Source organism: Calliphora vicina, chromosome 1 (genome assembly GCF_958450345.1).
Source record: "Calliphora vicina chromosome 1, idCalVici1.1, whole genome shotgun sequence".
NCBI classification, from domain to species: Eukaryota; Metazoa; Arthropoda; class Insecta; order Diptera; family Calliphoridae; genus Calliphora; species Calliphora vicina.
Genome location: NC_088780.1, coordinates 167,586,143 through 167,604,789, shown reverse-complemented (window position 1 = coordinate 167,604,789; position 18,647 = coordinate 167,586,143). Strand labels below are relative to the sequence as shown.

The following is an 18,647-nucleotide window of genomic DNA, read 5'->3' as shown; positions in this document are numbered from 1 at the left end:
ACATCGCTCATTTGCTGCAATAACGTTATAATTAAAAAAAGTCGTTTCGTCTTTTGAATATTTTGTGACATTTTACTATTTCTTAAAAAAAATTTCAACAAATCATGCGATTTCAGAAAATAACCCAAATTTTTACTTATTAAATATACGAGAAAACATGAATTTTAATTTTGATGTTTACAACAAAAAAAACACTCTCACACAAAAGAAAATTGACTTTTTTGAAAACTGATGAAACTATTATAAAACAGCGCATATTTTGTATTATTCAGTTCATAAAATACGGATTTTGAGTTATGACGTTGTTGCAGCAAATAGTCGATAAGTTTACAAAAATTATCTCAAATACCTTATTTGCTGTTTTTTTATGTTTTTGTACACAAAATTCGTTGTTGTATTTTCAATTTAAAATGAAAATAGAAATTATTCGGTTAATCGAATAATTTTAAATTAACCGATTATTAACCGAATAAATCTAAGCCTCGGTTAATTATTTGCTCGATTAACCGATTAAATCAGAAACCCGATTAATTGAATACCCTAATAAATAGTGACTACAGTTGCAGTTGAATGAGTTTATTATAAGCGCTGTTAGAGGTAACATCAACTGTCTAGTACGTTATAAAGTGTAATTTAAGTAAGTTTACGTGTATTAAAGACACATAGTGTTATTGTTGTACTTTTGAATAAATAAAGAGTTGTTACAATTTTAAACTACTTAACTGCTTTTATTTGCAATCAAAAGTTTCCGGTTTATTTAAAGGACAAAGTAACAATATTTTTTGCACTGCATTGCCGACTATTGCAGTACTAAATATATTGTTACGTTTTAACCTTTTCAAAACGCTGGTTTATTTCCTTTAAATAAACCGGATACTTTTTATTGCAAATAAAAGCCGTTTAGTAGTTTGAAAATTGTAACAACTCTTTATTTCTTTAAAATGTACAACAACAACAGAATTAAATAGCCACTCAATGTTTTTTATACACGTTTATAAATTCTCAGAATTAAAGACACAATTTATAATGTACACGAATTTACTTGAAAAACACACCACACTTTAAGGCACTTAGATGATGTTTCTTCGAAAAGCGTCTCTGATCAACTCACTCACGACTGCAACCTCTGCCACTATTTATAACACTGCATTACCATCTAGAAAGCTCTTTAACTGTCAAAGTTCGAATATTCTAGATCATACGCCATCTGTGGTGTACTTTATACAATGTTCTTTAACTGATTATTCGAACTCGAATACAGCGTTGCCAACTTACAATCAAATCAACTGAAAGCTTTTATTTAACAATGCCCACAGATATGTTACAGTTTTACAGCACTGTTACTTGAAAGCATAATGCTACTTTTAAATCAGCCGTTAAAATCGTTATATTTGAATTCAAGTACAATTTCGTAACAATATTATATTTCTAAAGCGACTGTGAAATATTTATTACATTTCTAACTGAAAATTTAATTTTTTTAAAATTATCAACTGGGACCTTAATTTGGGCCTTGTAGCTCTGCCATATAATATATAAGGTTAAAATTTAAAATTAAAGTTTTCCAATATGTAAATATGTAAATTTTTTTAAAACTTCAACTGGGGAACCTAATTAATAAAAATGTTTTTTTTGAAAAATAAATTTAAAATTAAAAAAATTTATTTTCAAACTAATTTAAAAAAAATCGGTGAATTTTCTCACCCCATTCCACGAAAAATTTCATGGCATTACCAACCTAATTAATTGTTAACCTTATATTGAAACTGCTTTATCATGAATGGGAAGTATATTTGATTGGCAACTCCACACTAAGTAAATACAGAAACCAGCATGGTTGCCGTATTGTTCCTCTTCCAATGTAAAGATAACAGAAAATACAACTCTATTCTAATTGGACATTCCTTTATGTACGTCATTCATTACTTATTCCCTATGCTTGACATTCTTCGATAAATGTTTTTGGAATTGCAAATTCAAGAGGAAGAATAGAGAAAATTTTACTTTTAGCAATTTTTGTCAAAAGAAATGAAAATAAGCATAGACAAACAGTACGAAACGAAATCATTTCAATTAGCAGCATTAAATTTGTTTGTTTAATACTCTTAAAATACGGCTTAATTAAATTCATAATCATTGGAAATTACTCGATTATCAGTGTTAAAACAAATAAAATAATTGCAAAACCCCAAAAATAAGGCGAACGAAACTGTCGACAACGAGACGAAAAAAGGCAAATAAAAAGTGTAAAGTTCGCTGAAGGTTGCGCTGGCAAGGTGTTTTTAATTTTTTTTATTTGTGATTTTTGTCAGCACAAACAAGTGAAAGAAAAAAAAAACACTTGAAAAGAGCGTTTATTCCCACTTTTGCAACTTTGTTCTTTGCAGTTGTTGTTATTTGTGTTAAAGTAATTTAAATATAGGCATACTCGGAATTCCTAAAACAAATTCAACCTATTACGAATAATTTGCTGCAATTTTCATTCCTCCTTCTTTAAGACTTTATAAACAGAATTTCTGAACTTTTATCGCGCATTAATATATTCACATAAACCTAGTAAATAAAGAGACCTTGCGAAATCAAAAATTAATAAAAACCCAAAAAAAATATATATTTTTTGTTAATGTGATTAGACTCTAGAAGTTACTGACGTGTTGCTACACAAAGGAAGAAAATACAATAAGTAAATCTATAATCGAAAGAAAAACCATTTTATTAAATAGTGACGACAACCACCAGCACAGCATAAAAAATAAAATGTCAATACGTACCAAAGTTCTAGGCATGGTGGATGTCATTATGCGTGTGCCACCCATATTGGTGATTGATGAAATACTGAAGATTGGCATGGGGCTACCCAGTAGATCATACCAAACGAACAATAGTGTAGATGCCGGTGGTGGAGGTTTAAATGTTATTGGCATACCTGAAACCGACATCATTAGTTCATCACACGATAACCTGCTCAACAACAGCACCGATGCCTCATCATCGTCTGCAGCGTCAAATGTTGCCTATAATATTATGAATAACGTCACAAATATCGCAAATGCCACATCGGAAAATGCCACGGTTACTGGCACTGCGGTTAGCATTCTAAGTGGTATCTTCGGCGCTATCATGGAAGATATACTTACAGATATTTATATGTTGGATCCATTCTCAACACTATCAGTTAAAATTATTATTTGTATATTGGGTAAGTAAAGAAAGTGAACGACGGACGAATCAAAAACAAATGAAAATAACAAAAACAAAAGAAATTTACATAAAATAAAAAACAAAAAAAAAACCTTTGTATACAGAACTTAAATGTGTGAATTGTTTTACCCAGTAGGTTTTTTTGTATTAGATAAAAGATATGGGAAGAAACAGAAAATATATATTCTTAACAAGGTAATTCACGTCACGTTTTTTACCCTTGCACAAATTCAAGCTTTCACACAATCACAATAAACCACATATACATAATACGTATGGTTGTTGTGATTGTAAGAAATCTCGATAATTTCTTAAGAACTTAAAATTTTCAATTTGTATTAAGTCGACCTAGGTGCTTGCCTGTTATTGTCGCACAGAGAAAATATGTTTTGGTTGTGATAACCGAATTGTTAATTAAATGATTAGTCTAAACCCAAATAGAATTTGGAAGATTGTTTTTTTTTTTTCAAGAACCACCAAACCGAGTCTTTTTTGAGTACTGATTAATAGTTGTACGTTTAAAAAATGATTCGAAAATGATGCCCATTAATGGTTAAAAAGTGATTTATTTGAAAAACAACAACAAAATGTACATCAATCATAAAATACTCTTTTAGATGATACACCAAAAGATGTTAGCTGGGCTAAAATGAGTTGATATAATTCTCTCGGCGTCTGGTATCGGTGGTGGTCGACCTATAAGTACGATATTCATATGGTATCCTGCTACCAAAGAATTAATTGCGTCTCTATGAATGTATTTCAAATCCGTAATGGCCTTTGCTGGTACATATTTTGATAATAATATCCGTAATTTCGGTCTGACTTAAATTATCAACAAAATTTACAAAAATTTAAATAAAATTAATATGTTATAAGTTTGTATAAGATATTAACTTTATTTATGTGCTGTTTTATAATACAAGCGAGTACTTTGAGTGGAAATGAATTGTAGAAAACAAAACTATATTTTCATTATTTTATATTTACTAGGACCGACTGGTGGTCAAAATTCGACCACTAATAACGATGTTATACAGTTACTTTTGAGTACATATATGCAAAAATATTTTTCACGTGTGTGTACAAATGCATGTGTATGTATTTAGATGTGTGTTTAGATGTTGTTTTTCAAGCAAATTTAAAACGCTTTTTACTACTTTTATGGAAAGAATTTAAAAAAAAAAAAAATTATTGTGAACATCTAGAGAAAATAACCTCTTAAACCATATAAGTTTCATCAATATTGGTGGACAATAACATACTTAAAAGTGTACCACAAAAAAACGTTTGGCCTATTTACATATAAGATTTTCGATTCTTTCCGTATCGTTATTAACGATAATAACAGCTTTAGTAACGGTAGCCAATCTTGAATGAATGTTTAATTACATTAATTCCTTTAACTTCTTTGGAGGTAACGACACATTTTTGTAAATTCAATAAATTGAAATCATTATTACTTATCAATCAATAAGTTCATAATGTGCATTTAATAATTATATAATTTAAATTTTTGCATTGTTATTTATTTTTTAAAATCATGCTGGTTCCTTGTGTGAGGTTGATAACTGAAAAGAAAGCAGTCATGTTTTTAAACAGTTCAATGATTTCAATACATTTCTTAAAGCTGGTGCCCAAAAAATCATTTGTAGAGTTATTTTTTTTTTGACTTACAAGATTTATGATTTTCATTAAAAGTATTGTAAACTATTACTTTAATAGACCTGAAGAACTACATGCAAATTAGTTTTATTGCACTAGTAGTAATATTTGTTGTCCCCTTTTCATTGCACTTATCATATGTTAATATGTGTTTATTGTTTATCTTATTTTTTTTCTAACATAAATAAATATTACGCCAAGTTTATTCTAACAGTTTGTGTCTGTTTTTGTTTTTGCAAAATAATTGTGATTTTATTCATATTTTTATTTTGTTTTGTTTAATTTTTGCCCCAATCTTCTTCCATTTCTTAGTTGTTTTTGTTGTAGTCGTTTTAAATTATATTTCTCTGTTTCAGCTACTAAATAAAAATAAACACGTATTGTTTGGTCAGTTTGTTATTAATTCATTCAACTACTTAAAACTAATGATGATTCAACAGTATTTATTATTATTATTGTTTTATGCGATACTTCTTTACTAAATAATAATATGCTATAAATTCAGTATGCACATTATTGTTTATATTTGTACTTTTCTTTTTAGAAGTACGTAATTGCAATAAATAATAAAATTTAAAGGAAATAAACTTTCGATTAATAGTAATATAGCTGCGTTCTAAAAGTATTTAGCATTATTGGAAATCGTTTCCGTACTCAAAATTCTATTATTATGTTGTTTGCCTTCTGTCCCAAATGCATTACGAATTCAGCTATATTTACTCTCACTGACTCAGATTCATTTTCCCATGAGCCGTCTTGTTTTGATAGTACTCTTTGTAATTTTGAAAAACATACTTCGATAAAAGTTGGCACCCTGGTTTTACCGAACGCGACATTCGTTCGCCTTTCACGGGATATTCACGATGACTTTTCACTCATGATCTTTTCGCAATTCTCTTTTGAATTTGCTTTTACTCAACGTGTAAATCCCGTATTTGAAGTGAAACAAAATAAAGAAAATTTTAACGATAAGTTTTTCTTGTTTACAAATCTTAATTTTTAAATTATTTTCTTTGGAAATACATTTTAAAGGACAATGCAGAACATTCAACCTAATATTCCGTAGAATATATTTTAATAACAATATGTTGATTGTCCCTAATGTACCAAGAAGTTTGCTAAGTCATTCTAAACTGCCTTTAATGAAAACAATTTTTGCCATTCTTTATACTAAAACTAAATAAAATTGTCCTCAAAAGAAAATTTACATTATATGATTATCGAAGTTATAAGAGTTAAGGAAAAGGATGTTATATACATAAATCAATAACAATTTCCACAAAATTTTTTTTTTTTAAATAGTATGGGAGTTATTTTGTAAATCACTTGAGCTTAATTTAAAAACTAAAGAGTATTATATAATTTGTATTTAATAATTGTCTAATTTCCTTGTTTACTGTAGGTATTTTATGTTCGGCTTGTATATTTTTGCTCTGGACAAGACATTTGGTTATGGTTTATATGTTTGTGATATCGCTTGGTCTAACTTTCCTCTCTCACTGGTCAAATGTTTCGGCGCTGGCGTTACTCGAGAAGAGTCCGTGCATACTGGAAGATATAATGTCTATGAACTCGACGCGACTGATGGATACGAGTGGTGTGGCAATGTCGTTGCTGCCGCACTTGGTAGCACAATGGTTTATGGGTATGCTGTTCGCCTACATACACTTGGGTCCCCGTTATGAGTTGCTGCAGAAATCGATGCCTTTAATATTCGCCAGTCCCATTGTGTTGGCCATGTTGCCATTGAAAACAGAAATGATCCAATATTTACCCATCCTCGCCGACGCTGTGCCATTGGTGCTGACAAAAATCACTGTGATGAGTTGTGGCGTGGATGCGGGTAAAACCGTGTACAACGGTTATCAGTACGCCATGAATTTCGTAAGTAATTTTGGTTTATCTGCCCTCATCGAGAACGAGTGGCAGCGACTGAATGTGCCCAGTGTTTTAAGAGTTTTCTGGACCGTAAGGTATTAATTAATATATAAATAAAATATATTTGTTTAAAATATCCATTTCTAATACTTATTTATTTGTAGACTCTCTCAAGAATTTATCTCCATGCTGTTGAATGATAGCGTTGGTACTCTAAACTTATTGCCCACCATTCAGAAGTTACTGGTCGATGGTTGTGAAACATTAACGTCAGTGTTGGGCATGACTTCGGTGATTTCGGTTATATGCCACTATATAGGAAAGGTCTTTCAATGGTACCTTTTGAATTATGATAACGATGAGGAAAAGTCTTTGGGCACCGTTTCGGCTGTTTTATTCTATATACTGGCATTGCAGACCGGTCTAACATCCTTGTCACCCGATAAACGTTTCTTGCGTTTGTGTCGCAATCTGTGCCTTTTAACAACTGCTTTGCTACACTTTTTGCACAATATTGTTTCACCCATACTCATGTCATTGAGTGCGGCCCGAAATCCATCGCGCAAACGACATTTTCGTGCCTTGACTGTGTGCGCTTTTCTAGTCATTGCGCCCTTGTGTTTGTTGAAAACACTGTGGAGTAGACATTCGCCCTCAACATGGTTGTTGGCCGTTACGGCATTTTCCGTAGAGGTTGTGGTAAAGGTAAATCATTGTAACACTTTTCTATTACTTCATCTAAATTGTAACATTGTTATTTATTTTCTTTTTAAGGTTTTGGTTTCTTTGGCAACTTACACTTTATTCTTATTGGATGCTCGCCGTCAAACATTCTGGGAAAAATTAGACGACTACTTGTATTATGTGCGTGCTTTTGGCAATTCCGTTGAATTCTGTTTTGGTATTTTGCTCTTCTTCAATGGTGCTTGGATTTTAGTTTTTGAATCAGGTAAGTTCACTTTTTAATTGCTCTTTTTTTAAATTTTATTTTCATTTTGTAGTTATAAAAATTTCATGTTATCGCAATTGATTGTATTATAATTGTTATTATGGCTATAATGTTCATTATTTCATCATATTGTAATGTATGTATATATTTGTTGGCTACCTCATTGTAGTTCAAATTGTAAATATTTATTTAAGAGAGTGTGTCTGGCGTGTATGAATGCTACTATGTATGAATGTGTTAATTTCGTTACAAATTGGCTCACAACTCTACTTTCTTACTATATTCCTACTCCCATTTTATTTGAGTTTTCTTTATAAAATACTTAACTTTTTTTATTTTGAATTCCATTGAAAAAGAAATTGAAGTATCATCTGAGTATAGAGATAAGTTGATTTCATTTTGAACTTTAATATCAACAAGTATTATAATCTATTCTTGAAAACTAATTAGTTTCAGACAATCATGTTGCATAAAACAAAAGTATGTATAAGACAATCATATTTCATCACTTTAGAAGGTATAAATGGTAGTTGAAATTTTAATTTATTTACAGTACGTTTCATGTGTATGTTTGGAAATTTAGCGTGGGAAATATGGTTAAATTTTAAAAAACGATATCTATTTTTAGTAGATTATTTAACAATACTGTGCATTATTTAGTGTTAATCAATTAGTTTAAATTTATTTACATTTATAATTATAACTGCGCCATACAAATCATAAAATACAATAAATAAGTAACTTTTTATTTAGTTTTCGTTTTTTGACTAAGTGAGAGCAGTTAAAGATTGTGTAAAGAATCCGGCGATTTTCGCATATGAGCAATGTAATGGAAATCGTAGCTGGAGTCATTAAATGTATAAATGACTATTTTTAATTTGCTTTCTATAAATTACGAAATATTAAAAAAAAAAATGAATGAAGATTTGGAGATTTTTTGCAAAGGAAAATTATAACACACGCCAGCGATTTATTTCTATAATATGATCTAAAATAGACCGCTAACTGTAATACAATATGAATGTGCCTCCAAAAACTTGATAGTGTTTTTAAAACTATCAACTTTTTTTTATACATTTTTGAGGTGCTCTTACTTTGTTGTGACCTAGCCCACAAGACGCGTATCTACTTCAGTTATGGTATAATACTGTTTAAAACGTGAATTTCCTGGCAAGAAATGTGTAAACATTTTGTTAAACAAAAAAATCGTATTTACGACTTTACCACTACATAACTTTAAAAATTATTGGCTAGTTTCATTGATGTGACAATTATCTGGGATTTAACCATATATGTGTTTTCGACTCAATAGAACGACTAGTTTTCGACTACGACTCTCGTAATAATAACAAGTCCGATTAATATTGGTAATTCAAAACAATAATAAAAAAAATACACATATTTCTTGATGTAATGAAATATGCGTACGTGCTGAACAGAGCTGTAAATGAATCATTCTTTTTTGACAGTATTATAAAAGTTCAAATAGATGATTAATAACCACTGATTATCCATGTTATATACAGAACGGATTAGTAGTTTATGATTATACTACCATTTAACAGATATCCAGGTTTTTGTCAGAACTAATCATTATCAATCAACTGTAATAACAAACAACATCATGTGAAGCGTACTATAAATTATTAAATCATCCCTATCAAGTGTAATCGTCCCCCCAATCCAACCGATACCAATTCATTCTTCATTACCATTATTTTGTTGTCATGTTCCTAAATCTCTTTCGAATTTTATGTAATTTCATTATTATTTCTAACACCATTGGTCACACAGTAGGGGAATGAAAAAAAAGTGGAAATAAATCAGTATCTTCTAAACCGATAGTTCGATTTTAATATTAATTCCCACGACTATAGAGATGGTGTTGCTGAGTTTAAGTTTTGAATTTGGACTTTAAGCACTAATGGGGTGGAGCCAATTTTTTTGTCTCGATTCTATTTGAAGGATCTGTTTTAGTAGCTATATTTAATCTCTTATAGTATACGAGATATTCGCAATTTAAAATTTTATTTTTTTTTTACCAACCTTAGTCTGAATTTTAGGTAATAGATGCTATAAATATAAAAAATTATTTTTTTTATTAGCAACAAATTTATAAGTATGCTCAAAACAGAATTTTTTCAAAATCAATACTGAGTCAAATTATGTGCATTTAAATAAAAAAAATTTAGTTTTTTCGTAGTGCTTTAAAAAAATTAAAACATATTATTAAATGTCTTGCAAAGGGAATTTATATGTATAGCGGACCTCGGTACCACCAATAGAGTAAAAAATCTAATTTTTTAAAGTTTGTTGGAAATTTTGGCATTCTCAATAAATGCGGATTATAAATTCCTTAAATTCAGCTACACCACCTATATAGTCGTGGGAAATTGTGTATAAATCGGACTATCGGTTTAGAAGTTACAGATTTATTTCCACTTTTTTTGTATTTCCCCCACTGAGCACCGTTCTATCTACAAAACTGTTTTCCTCCTTCCCACCTCAACATTCCCTACACAAATTTCTCTTATTTTATTTGATACCAATATACAAACAAAACAAAAATCAAATTGCGTGTGCGTGTAAAATTTTTATTTGGTTGATTGGTACCGTATAATATAACTTGATAGCAAAAAATGCTACAGGAGGCGCCATACGAGCCGTAATGATGTGCATCCATGCGTACTTTAATATCTGGTGTGAGGCCCGTTCTGGATGGTCGGTCTTTATGAAGAGAAGATCAGCCGTGCATAAAATATCCTCCCTGCCCGAAGCAACAACGGCCCAACTACAGGTTTTCGATGATGTGTGCGCTATTTGCTATCAGGTAAATTAGATATTGATATATAATACTTGGAACTCTATAGTGAAATTATTAATGGTTTGCAGGAAATGTATTCAGCGAAAATTACAAGATGTCGACATTATTTCCATGGAGTTTGTCTTCGTAAATGGTTGTATGTGCAAGACAGATGTCCTCTATGTCATGAAATTATGATGTATACCGATAAAACTGATGAAGCTGAAGATGAGGTGCGCCAACAACAAGAACAAAATGTTCCCTTACCTAACCGTAATAGAGAGGTATGTATTCAAATGGCTTGTTTTTAAAATTTTGCAATCTCTTCATAAAATCGTCATCTTGTGAAATTATTTTATTTCGAAGTTATTTTGATAATTTTTTTCTCTTATTGCAGGACAATGCCATTGAAAATCGAAGTCGTGCCTCCGACGATACTAGTTCTTCATCAACAGCTTCTTTATTAACTGCCAATGCTGGTAGCAGCAGTAGTAGTAGTAATAACAATAGTTCTGGTCTTGCCAGCAGTAATTTTAATGCAGCCAATGTGGCTGCCACTTCATCAAATGCCACCACTACATCTACGACTTCAACAACGGCAGCCGCTGTTGCTACCGCTACGGCTGCGGCTAGTAATACAACTCATAGTTTTCGATTTTCACCCGATCTTGATGTACAGGATTAACTATAATTTAAACACTCTAGTGTACTTATGTATAAATTGAAACAAAAAACACAACAAATTTAACCATTAAAAAAATTATATTTTTAAGATTTATTATAATATTTTGTTTTTGTGCTATTAGCCACAATTTTATAAATATTGGTTTATAATTTTTATTACTACATAGAAACTATTATTATTATTGCATCACTCCCCTTTCTACCTATTCCCCCCTCATCATTAATAATAAAGGGAAATTTAAAATAGTATTTAAACCAACTATGTACTTTCTAGAGAATTAAAAAATACTATTGTGCTTTTTTATTTGTGAAATAAGTAAATTTTATTAAAACATAAAGAGTTTCTAAACAGCATTCGTTCTTCAAAAGACACATTTTTAAATTAATTACACTCATGGCAGCTGGATTTTTAGAAAACATATTTTTAAAATAAATAAATAAAAATTGTATTGTATGTATTTTCATCTCTCCACAATGATTTCCTCCTCAAAACCCGCTTCTACTTCTACTGTAATTGTGTTATATGATTTCAAATATAATTAATTAAAATAATAAACTAAAATATAAATAAAATAATAATGAAAAAAAAAAAAAAAAATATTTGTGAAGTCTGATCATAATGAAATCTTTAGCAGAACATAAACAAACAATATTAGCAATGTATATTTTTCAAATGATAACACAAAAACAAACAAACAAAATAAATATAGAATTAAAAGCTAAACTTAAACAAAGAAAATTGAGAAGAGATGAAATCGAAACAGCGTAAATGTTTTAGATTAATTTTATAAAACGAATAAAATAAACACGAATAGACATCATCCCGTACATTAATTACTCTAACATTAAAACTCTACATTACTCCCTCTCCCTCCTCTCAGAACAGAAACGAAAAAAAAACACTAACGGAAACAAGTAAATTCATATTATTGTAAATTATATAAGGATGGAAATATTAAAAAAATCATGAATTATTATTAAAAACGGAAAAAAATCAACAATAAATTCGTTTAATTTCACTATATATGTAATTGTCATTAGGTAACAATGTTTCCCTTCTAGTTAAGTTCGTTACGGCTGTTTAATTGAAAATCAAATCATTATAATTACTGAGCAAATGATAGGGCGAAACACGACAACAGGTGGTGGTGCGCACAACAGTCACACGATCAGCACGTTCAAAATTCGCCTTAACTGTTTCATAATAACGACCATCACTGTTAACGAAATAAGGATAATGAATATTATTTATATCAAATGCTTTTTATAGCTACAAAATTCAATGCTCACCTCAACACCATGCAACGTAATTTCAAACATTTCACACGCAATAAATCAATGGCCTTTTGACTTTTGTCCGAAAAACGTAAATTATCAGGATCCCATCTGCAATAAAAAGAACATTTAGTAATTTACTCATATACAAATTTCCAACTTTTTGAAATTTAACTTAAAAACGAAAACTTTATGACTACTAAAGATTTAGGAAAGGTTAATGTATCTGCAGTAGAGTTAGAATAATTTTCCAATTAATAATAAACAATATAAATATACGACCCTTTTCTGTAAATCGAGTGATTTCAAAATCTCCAAATTGCACGATCTTTTATGAAATACTTTTTACTCGTTATTCGTTTAATCGAGGAAATTTTAAAAATTATTCGATCACTCGAATAATAAAACTAAAATATGATATTTTATTGGTTTAAAATAAATATTGACCCCCGTATTCGTAAAAATATTTTAAATTTAAACAATGTTTTAAAGCAAAATTTACATACAAAATTTGATTTTAAAATGTTGTTTAAATTTAAAAATTGGTTATGAATACGGCCTTAAATATTTGAAGAAAAAAAATCAAAATATCTTAAATCCTTAATAACATTGTAAATAAGCTTTAATAACCAAAAATTTATTTTTAATATAAATAAGCTTAAGATCGAGAAAAGGAGTTCGATCTGTGATCACTCATTTTTCTTAGCAAAAATCGGGTTTTTTTAAGAAAAACCCGATACATTTTAAATCATTTATAATCTTGTAAATAAGCTTTAAATGAAGCTCTATCTGTGATTACTCATTTTTTTGTTTTTTATATGAATACCTCAAAAAATCTTAATTCATTAATATCTTCGTAAAAAAGAGTAAAAATTTAAATTAAATTTTACACATCACTTTATTTACCTCAATTCCAAACGTTCCAAATTACCGCAACTGGAGGCAATAGTATCCATGAGTTGATCAACATGAATATTTACACCCAACTTTTCAGCAGTGCCCATGACAATGATCCTGTTTCAAATAAATATACGTTAAATATTTCAAATGAACTCCTACAATTGAAATAGCACAACAAACATACTTGGCATTTGTTAAAACCGGCAAAACACTCATCCACAATTGATCGGTAATGTGAGGCATACCGGAAAGGCAACAGGCCGCCAATTGTTGGCCATGACGTGTTAAAAACTTTTGCAAAGCATCGTCCGTTATATTATCTGAGGAATCCAAATCCAGAGAAATTAAAGATCTACCAAACGAAATTTAAATGTTAATTTCAATAGAGCTTATTTGCCATAATTAATTTTCACCTAGTCATGCCAGATTCCATCCATTGTTTTAAAACTGTATCATTGAAACCATTAATTTGACCAGCTGATAAAAACTTCAAATTTGGTATACGTGTTAGCATGTCCACCAAACACTCAGTGGACAAATCTGTGGCAGTGATATCCAATTCCTGTAAAGCGCATTTATCCCAATCGGCCTGCATAACGAACTCAGATTTCAAACTGGTGCCATTCATCAACAAACAAGTCAAACGTTTTGAACGTTGTATCAAGGTTTTCAAAGTGGAACCAGTAACTTTGTTGCAGAAATTAACAGCCAAACATTCCAGTTGTATACAATTGGAACTGAAGGCATCAATATGAGAATCATCAATGAAATTAATGCCGTACAAATTGATGACACGTAAATTGGGAGTGGCCGATTTCAACTTGTGAACATTGATGACTTCGTAAATTTCTTCCTCCTCCTCTTCGCACTTTTCATAAGTACCAATCAAATGCAGCACTTCTAGGCCATTGATGAAATTGTAAATTTTACGCATAAAACCTTCCATAAAGATGACTTCCGATAAGCAAATGCACATGTAACGCAACTTGGTGGGAAAAGCTTGCATTTCACTGAAATCATGAAGTTGCATGGCTGCAAGACAGGTAAGTTTTAATTTAAATGTATATTTAATATAATAATTTACATTACTAACCAGTGGAGAAATCCAACAGCATATGTGTCAAGTTGGGACATTTGGCAGATAGTTCATGCAGCACTGTGTGGGTAATCAATTCAATTGGCAGTTCGATATAGCGTAGTGTAGGGCCAAAACGTACCGAAATCAAGGATAGTAAGGAATCCAATGAACCCACATGCAATCCAGATATTTCAGGTCTTAACGATACATTCTTCCATAGTTGAGTATCGTAGGCAATTTTGCGCCAGCGACGACACACTCTTGCCAAACGGCATATTTCACGGTGTGAGAGATACGAAAAGATTTGCAGTATAACTTTATCCGGCAATTTCTCAATTGTCTGCAATGTTGATAAAAGTAATGTTTATGTTAATTGTAATTTTTATTAAGCTTGTTTAAACAAAATTCCTTCAATTGGCTGGGTATACATATTATGTAAATCAGAAATCTGACATGGTAAATGTGGATAAAAAGTAAATTCCACAAATTATTTTGCCTGTAGTATTTTGTGCAATCTTTAATATATCCCTTGGTGTTAAAATGATATTCCAAATCGTCAACTGCCCCGGAGACCGTTTATTATAAGTTCATACTTTTGTAGAGGAGCAATGTTAGGGATTTTATTATAATCAGGAAACCACCTAGCAACAAATAATTAATGGTCCAAAAATATATTGTAGCGTTGCATGCCTAATCTGAATCAATCAATGCTGAATGATACCAGTTAAGTAGTAAACAATTTCTAGTAAAAGTTCGGAGAACACGCAGAGTTTGCTTTTACAAACTTATGAAGTTTATTTGATCCAAGTTTTATGTTTTCGGATCCCTTGGAAAAAAGGGATATATCACAATTTATCGGAAACTGTCGGCGAAGCGATACAAAATATAGTGAACGAATAAAAATCCCTGTAAATTTCATACCAGGTCCAAATTAGGCAATAAATAGTATATTTTTTCAGCAACACCAATGTAAACAAAAATGTCTGTCGTGTTTGTACAAGTCGGTGATTAATCCAGATAGAATTCCAGAAATCTAATGAGCAATTTTCAAAATCGAATAATTGACAAATTAATGTCCTGCAAATTGCAAAATATGTGAATTCGTTTTTAAAAAAAAAAAACGAAAACATTCATCGGATTCCTTTATGAACATTTTATATGCCCAATCTGACGGAAACATTAGGTGGCCCGGCCCGGTAAACATAAATACTTTAAAAAATCGTATACATTTTACGGATCTTATCAAAATCGTCTATCTAAGAAAACTTAAGATTTTAGGAAAGCAATTAATTAGAGAAGTAAACCGTTTTATAATGTAATTCACAAGGATATAAAGAATTTATTTACAATATAATTTTAAGGCCGTTACTAAATTCTACATATAGAGGCCTGTCACACATTTTGTTCGCAATGGTTTTTATTCCGATAGATTTCTTTTTATGTTCTTCAGATTCCGTGTAATTTATTAATTAAAAAAAATTTAGAAAAACAAATAATTACAAAGAAATATCATTTCCACTTTGAAAACTGAAAGTGATTTCATAAATTTAAATATTTTTTTTTATTATTTTTTATAATTTTTTTTTAAATATTTTTAACAACATTTTTTGTTTCTGAATCTAAAGAAATGTTTTTTTTTTCTTGTTTTCTTTTATTTCTAATATTTATACATGCGGGCGGGTGTTATTCGAAATGTATGCTCCATAAACATTTTTTGCTTTATTCTAAATATAGACTTCCGAAGTGACAATTTATAAAATAATATACTATAAGTTATAATAAAAATGTTTAAAGTAAAATTCACAATTGCTGCAGCATTTTCACAAATAATTGCACTCCACTTTCGAAATGTTTTAAATTGATTTCATATTATTGTAAATTTTAATATTACAACTCAATTTTTTAATATTGAACTTGACACATTTATCTTTTTTCTTGATAAAAAAAAAAGAACATACCGTATCGGCGAAGGGGCTACGAAGTGTACCATCCGATAGATACACCTGTGAAGCTTCTACAGCCAATTGACCCCAAATATCTGTGGATAAATCCATTACGTTGCTGTTTATTTAAATTTTAAACAATTAAAATTTTATACAATAAATTTCAATATTTATTATTTTTATTTGGGTTCGTTTAAAATTCTTATGTAAAACGTATTATTGTCTCAATGAGTATTCAACCGAACCGAACGCATTTAATACTAAGGCACTATTACTATAAGGAATCTCCAAAATACTTTGACTAACTGTGAGCATACATTTTCTAAATTTAGTTGGACGACATAATGAGCATAAGTATTGAAAACCAGAGCGAAGAAGAGAAGATTTTATGTATCTTGTATCTGTTAATTACAATCAGCTGTGCTGTTGTGTATTGTTATTTTTCAAAATTTCGTATTGACTTTAAAAATTGTTTTGTTTAGAATATTACATACAGTAGAACAATAAATAATAAAAAAAAACACTTTAGAAAGAGAGAGGTAAAGAATGTTAAATAATTTATAAAAATTGTTTACAAGTAGATACTTAATTATATACGGATGGATACTCACTAGTTTCTCTTTGGATTGTATATTAATGTCATCTCTTCCAATGGCCGATGATGAGGTCTGTGCTGCTAAAACATTCCAATTATCCATGTTTTTTTTTATTTTATAGAAATCAATTAAATAAATAAAATTTTGTTGCAGATTTTTTTATTGATAAAGAATTTTTAAATATTTTAGGCCAAGACAGATACTGCAAACATTTACGTTCTCTAAATACTGGTGGTTTAGGTGCTGTACATTGACAGTAACAGATGTTGGTTTTGAAATGGCTTTTTTTTCGTAAAGCAAAGTGTTTTTTTTTTTTTTGGATAACAACCTATAAAAGGGATTGAAGAAAAGTCTATTAGATTTTATTCTCATAAAAATTGTATTGATTGGATTTCAATTGATAAATTCTTATAAGAATAATATTGAGAGTACAATTTCAGATTGTTTGAATTAATTTCAAAGTTACCTTGTTTTTGCTTTCTTTTTGTGTTTTCCCATTTGTTTAAAAACTTTGAAAATAATTCTCATTTTATATTGCACTAAATTCTCTTAGAATATACACAATTTGTTTTGTTAATAAACTTTTCTTTAGTACAACGAAACATCATACACTACTATATATAATAAATACAGAACAATTGATAGTTTTTTTTGTAATAGGTGTGGACCGAATTATGTATACCTTTCACTATTATATCAAACAAATTTTTTTATGTTCATTCATTAAGCTCCTTTCGTTTGGGCCCTATCGGGAATTCAACAGACAGACGGAGTAGATTGTTTTAGAAAATAAAGTCCTAATTCGGGAATACATACATTTGAATTGAGTGAAATATGGACCGATTGAAACCTTGCCCTAATTTTGTTGCGAATTCTAGTTTAGTTATTCAGGAAATCGGATATTGGACTAATATTTTTCGGCGTTACAAACATCAGCACAAGCGAATTATATCTTCTTCACTATCGTAGTGTAAGGTACAACAAAACACACATATGTATGATTTTAAGCAATTTTCTTTTTTAAAACACTATTCGACTGCCAAAAAGGGCTCCTCGTGCAAAACATATTTATACCCACACTTGCTCACGATCACTTTCTGAGTCGGTTAAGCGATGTCCTTGTAATCAAATTACAGGCCGCAATTTGAAATATAATTCGACAAAATTTCGCACAAGTTTTTTATTACCGTAAGAACGAAGCCTATTGAATTTGGTTAGAATCAGTGCATTATTTCTCCTATTCCCAATACAACTGCCTTATCTTAAAGTAGTTAAGCTCTAATAAATATCTCAATTATATAGATATCCAAAGCAAATTAAGCACAAATAAGTTGTATATAAGCCGAACTCTTTTTGTGCCGATCAGTCCATAATTAGTAATACCTCCCAAGTCCATAATTAGTAATAAGGCCCAAGTTATAGTTTTATATGGAAAACAAAAATAAAATTTCAAAAATTTGTTTTTGTTTTCATGAAAATGTTGGCGTAGATTTCATTTTTTATTTGCATTGAAAACAAAAACAAATTTTTGAAATTTTTTTTATATTTTATTTTATTATTTATAAAAAACATATATTGAAAATTAAACAATATTTGTCCCTTTGAAAGAAGCTACAGTTAAAAGAACGATTTTCAATAGTTCTTTATCTTCAAAATCTTTAAGATAGCTAGCTCA

The 18,647-nt window shown here is 29.8% G+C and overlaps 2 protein-coding genes across 6 annotated transcripts; one reads left to right on the top strand and one right to left on the bottom strand.

The window, feature by feature from the left end:
- The first annotated feature begins 1,972 nt into the window (after nt 1-1,972).
- On the top strand, nt 1,973-12,204 carry Trc8 (TRC8 ring finger protein). 4 transcript variants are annotated; one of them, XM_065498108.1, is made up of 8 exons: nt 1,973-2,233; nt 2,423-3,199; nt 6,269-6,839; nt 6,909-7,449; nt 7,519-7,693; nt 10,327-10,523; nt 10,586-10,780; nt 10,894-12,204. In XM_065498108.1, the coding sequence occupies exons 2-8, from the start codon at nt 2,758-2,760 to the stop codon at nt 11,179-11,181; spliced, it is 2,409 nt and encodes an 802-aa protein (XP_065354180.1). In that variant the 5' UTR covers nt 1,973-2,233; nt 2,423-2,757; the 3' UTR covers nt 11,182-12,204. The 4 variants fall into 4 exon arrangements, with proteins under 4 accessions (XP_065354180.1, XP_065354179.1, XP_065354178.1 ...); XM_065498107.1 differs by having other exon boundaries at nt 1,973-2,246; XM_065498106.1 differs by having other exon boundaries at nt 1,973-2,276.
- On the bottom strand, nt 12,084-17,300 carry FipoQ (F-box/LRR-repeat protein FipoQ). Of its 2 annotated transcripts, none has more exons than XM_065498112.1 (7): nt 16,988-17,300; nt 14,449-14,773; nt 13,769-14,387; nt 13,540-13,707; nt 13,362-13,469; nt 12,471-12,566; nt 12,084-12,397 (listed from the first exon to the last, which is right to left on the bottom strand). In XM_065498112.1, exons 1-7 carry the CDS (start codon nt 17,072-17,074, stop codon nt 12,262-12,264), a joined length of 1,539 nt encoding a protein of 512 aa, XP_065354184.1. In that variant the 5' UTR covers nt 17,075-17,300; the 3' UTR covers nt 12,084-12,261. The 2 variants fall into 2 exon arrangements, with proteins under 2 accessions (XP_065354184.1, XP_065354183.1); XM_065498111.1 differs by lacking the exon at nt 16,988-17,300 and adding an exon at nt 16,392-16,569.
- Between the last annotated feature and the right edge of the window lie 1,347 nt (nt 17,301-18,647).

What these genes read in the sequence shown, in the direction of transcription:
- Trc8 (XM_065498108.1), top strand. Translation starts at nt 2,758, where the DNA reads ATGTCAATACGTACCAAAGTTCTAGGCATGGTGGATGTCATTATGCGT. An exon ending in AATTATTATTTGTATATTGG is followed by an intron (nt 3,200 to 6,268) that starts GTAAGTAAAGAA and finishes TGTTTACTGTAG; the next exon opens with GTATTTTATGTTCGGCTTGT. An exon ending in CCGTAGAGGTTGTGGTAAAG is followed by an intron (nt 7,450 to 7,518) that starts GTAAATCATTGT and finishes TTTCTTTTTAAG; the next exon opens with GTTTTGGTTTCTTTGGCAAC.
- FipoQ (XM_065498111.1), bottom strand. Translation starts at nt 16,487, where the DNA reads ATGGATTTATCCACAGATATTTGGGGTCAATTGGCTGTAGAAGCTTCA. An exon ending in GTAGCCCCTTCGCCGATACG is followed by an intron (nt 14,774 to 16,391) that starts GTATGTTCTTTT and finishes TCAACATTGCAG; the next exon opens with ACAATTGAGAAATTGCCGGA. An exon ending in TTACGTTGCATGGTGTTGAG is followed by an intron (nt 12,398 to 12,470) that starts GTGAGCATTGAA and finishes TTTCGTTAACAG; the next exon opens with TGATGGTCGTTATTATGAAA.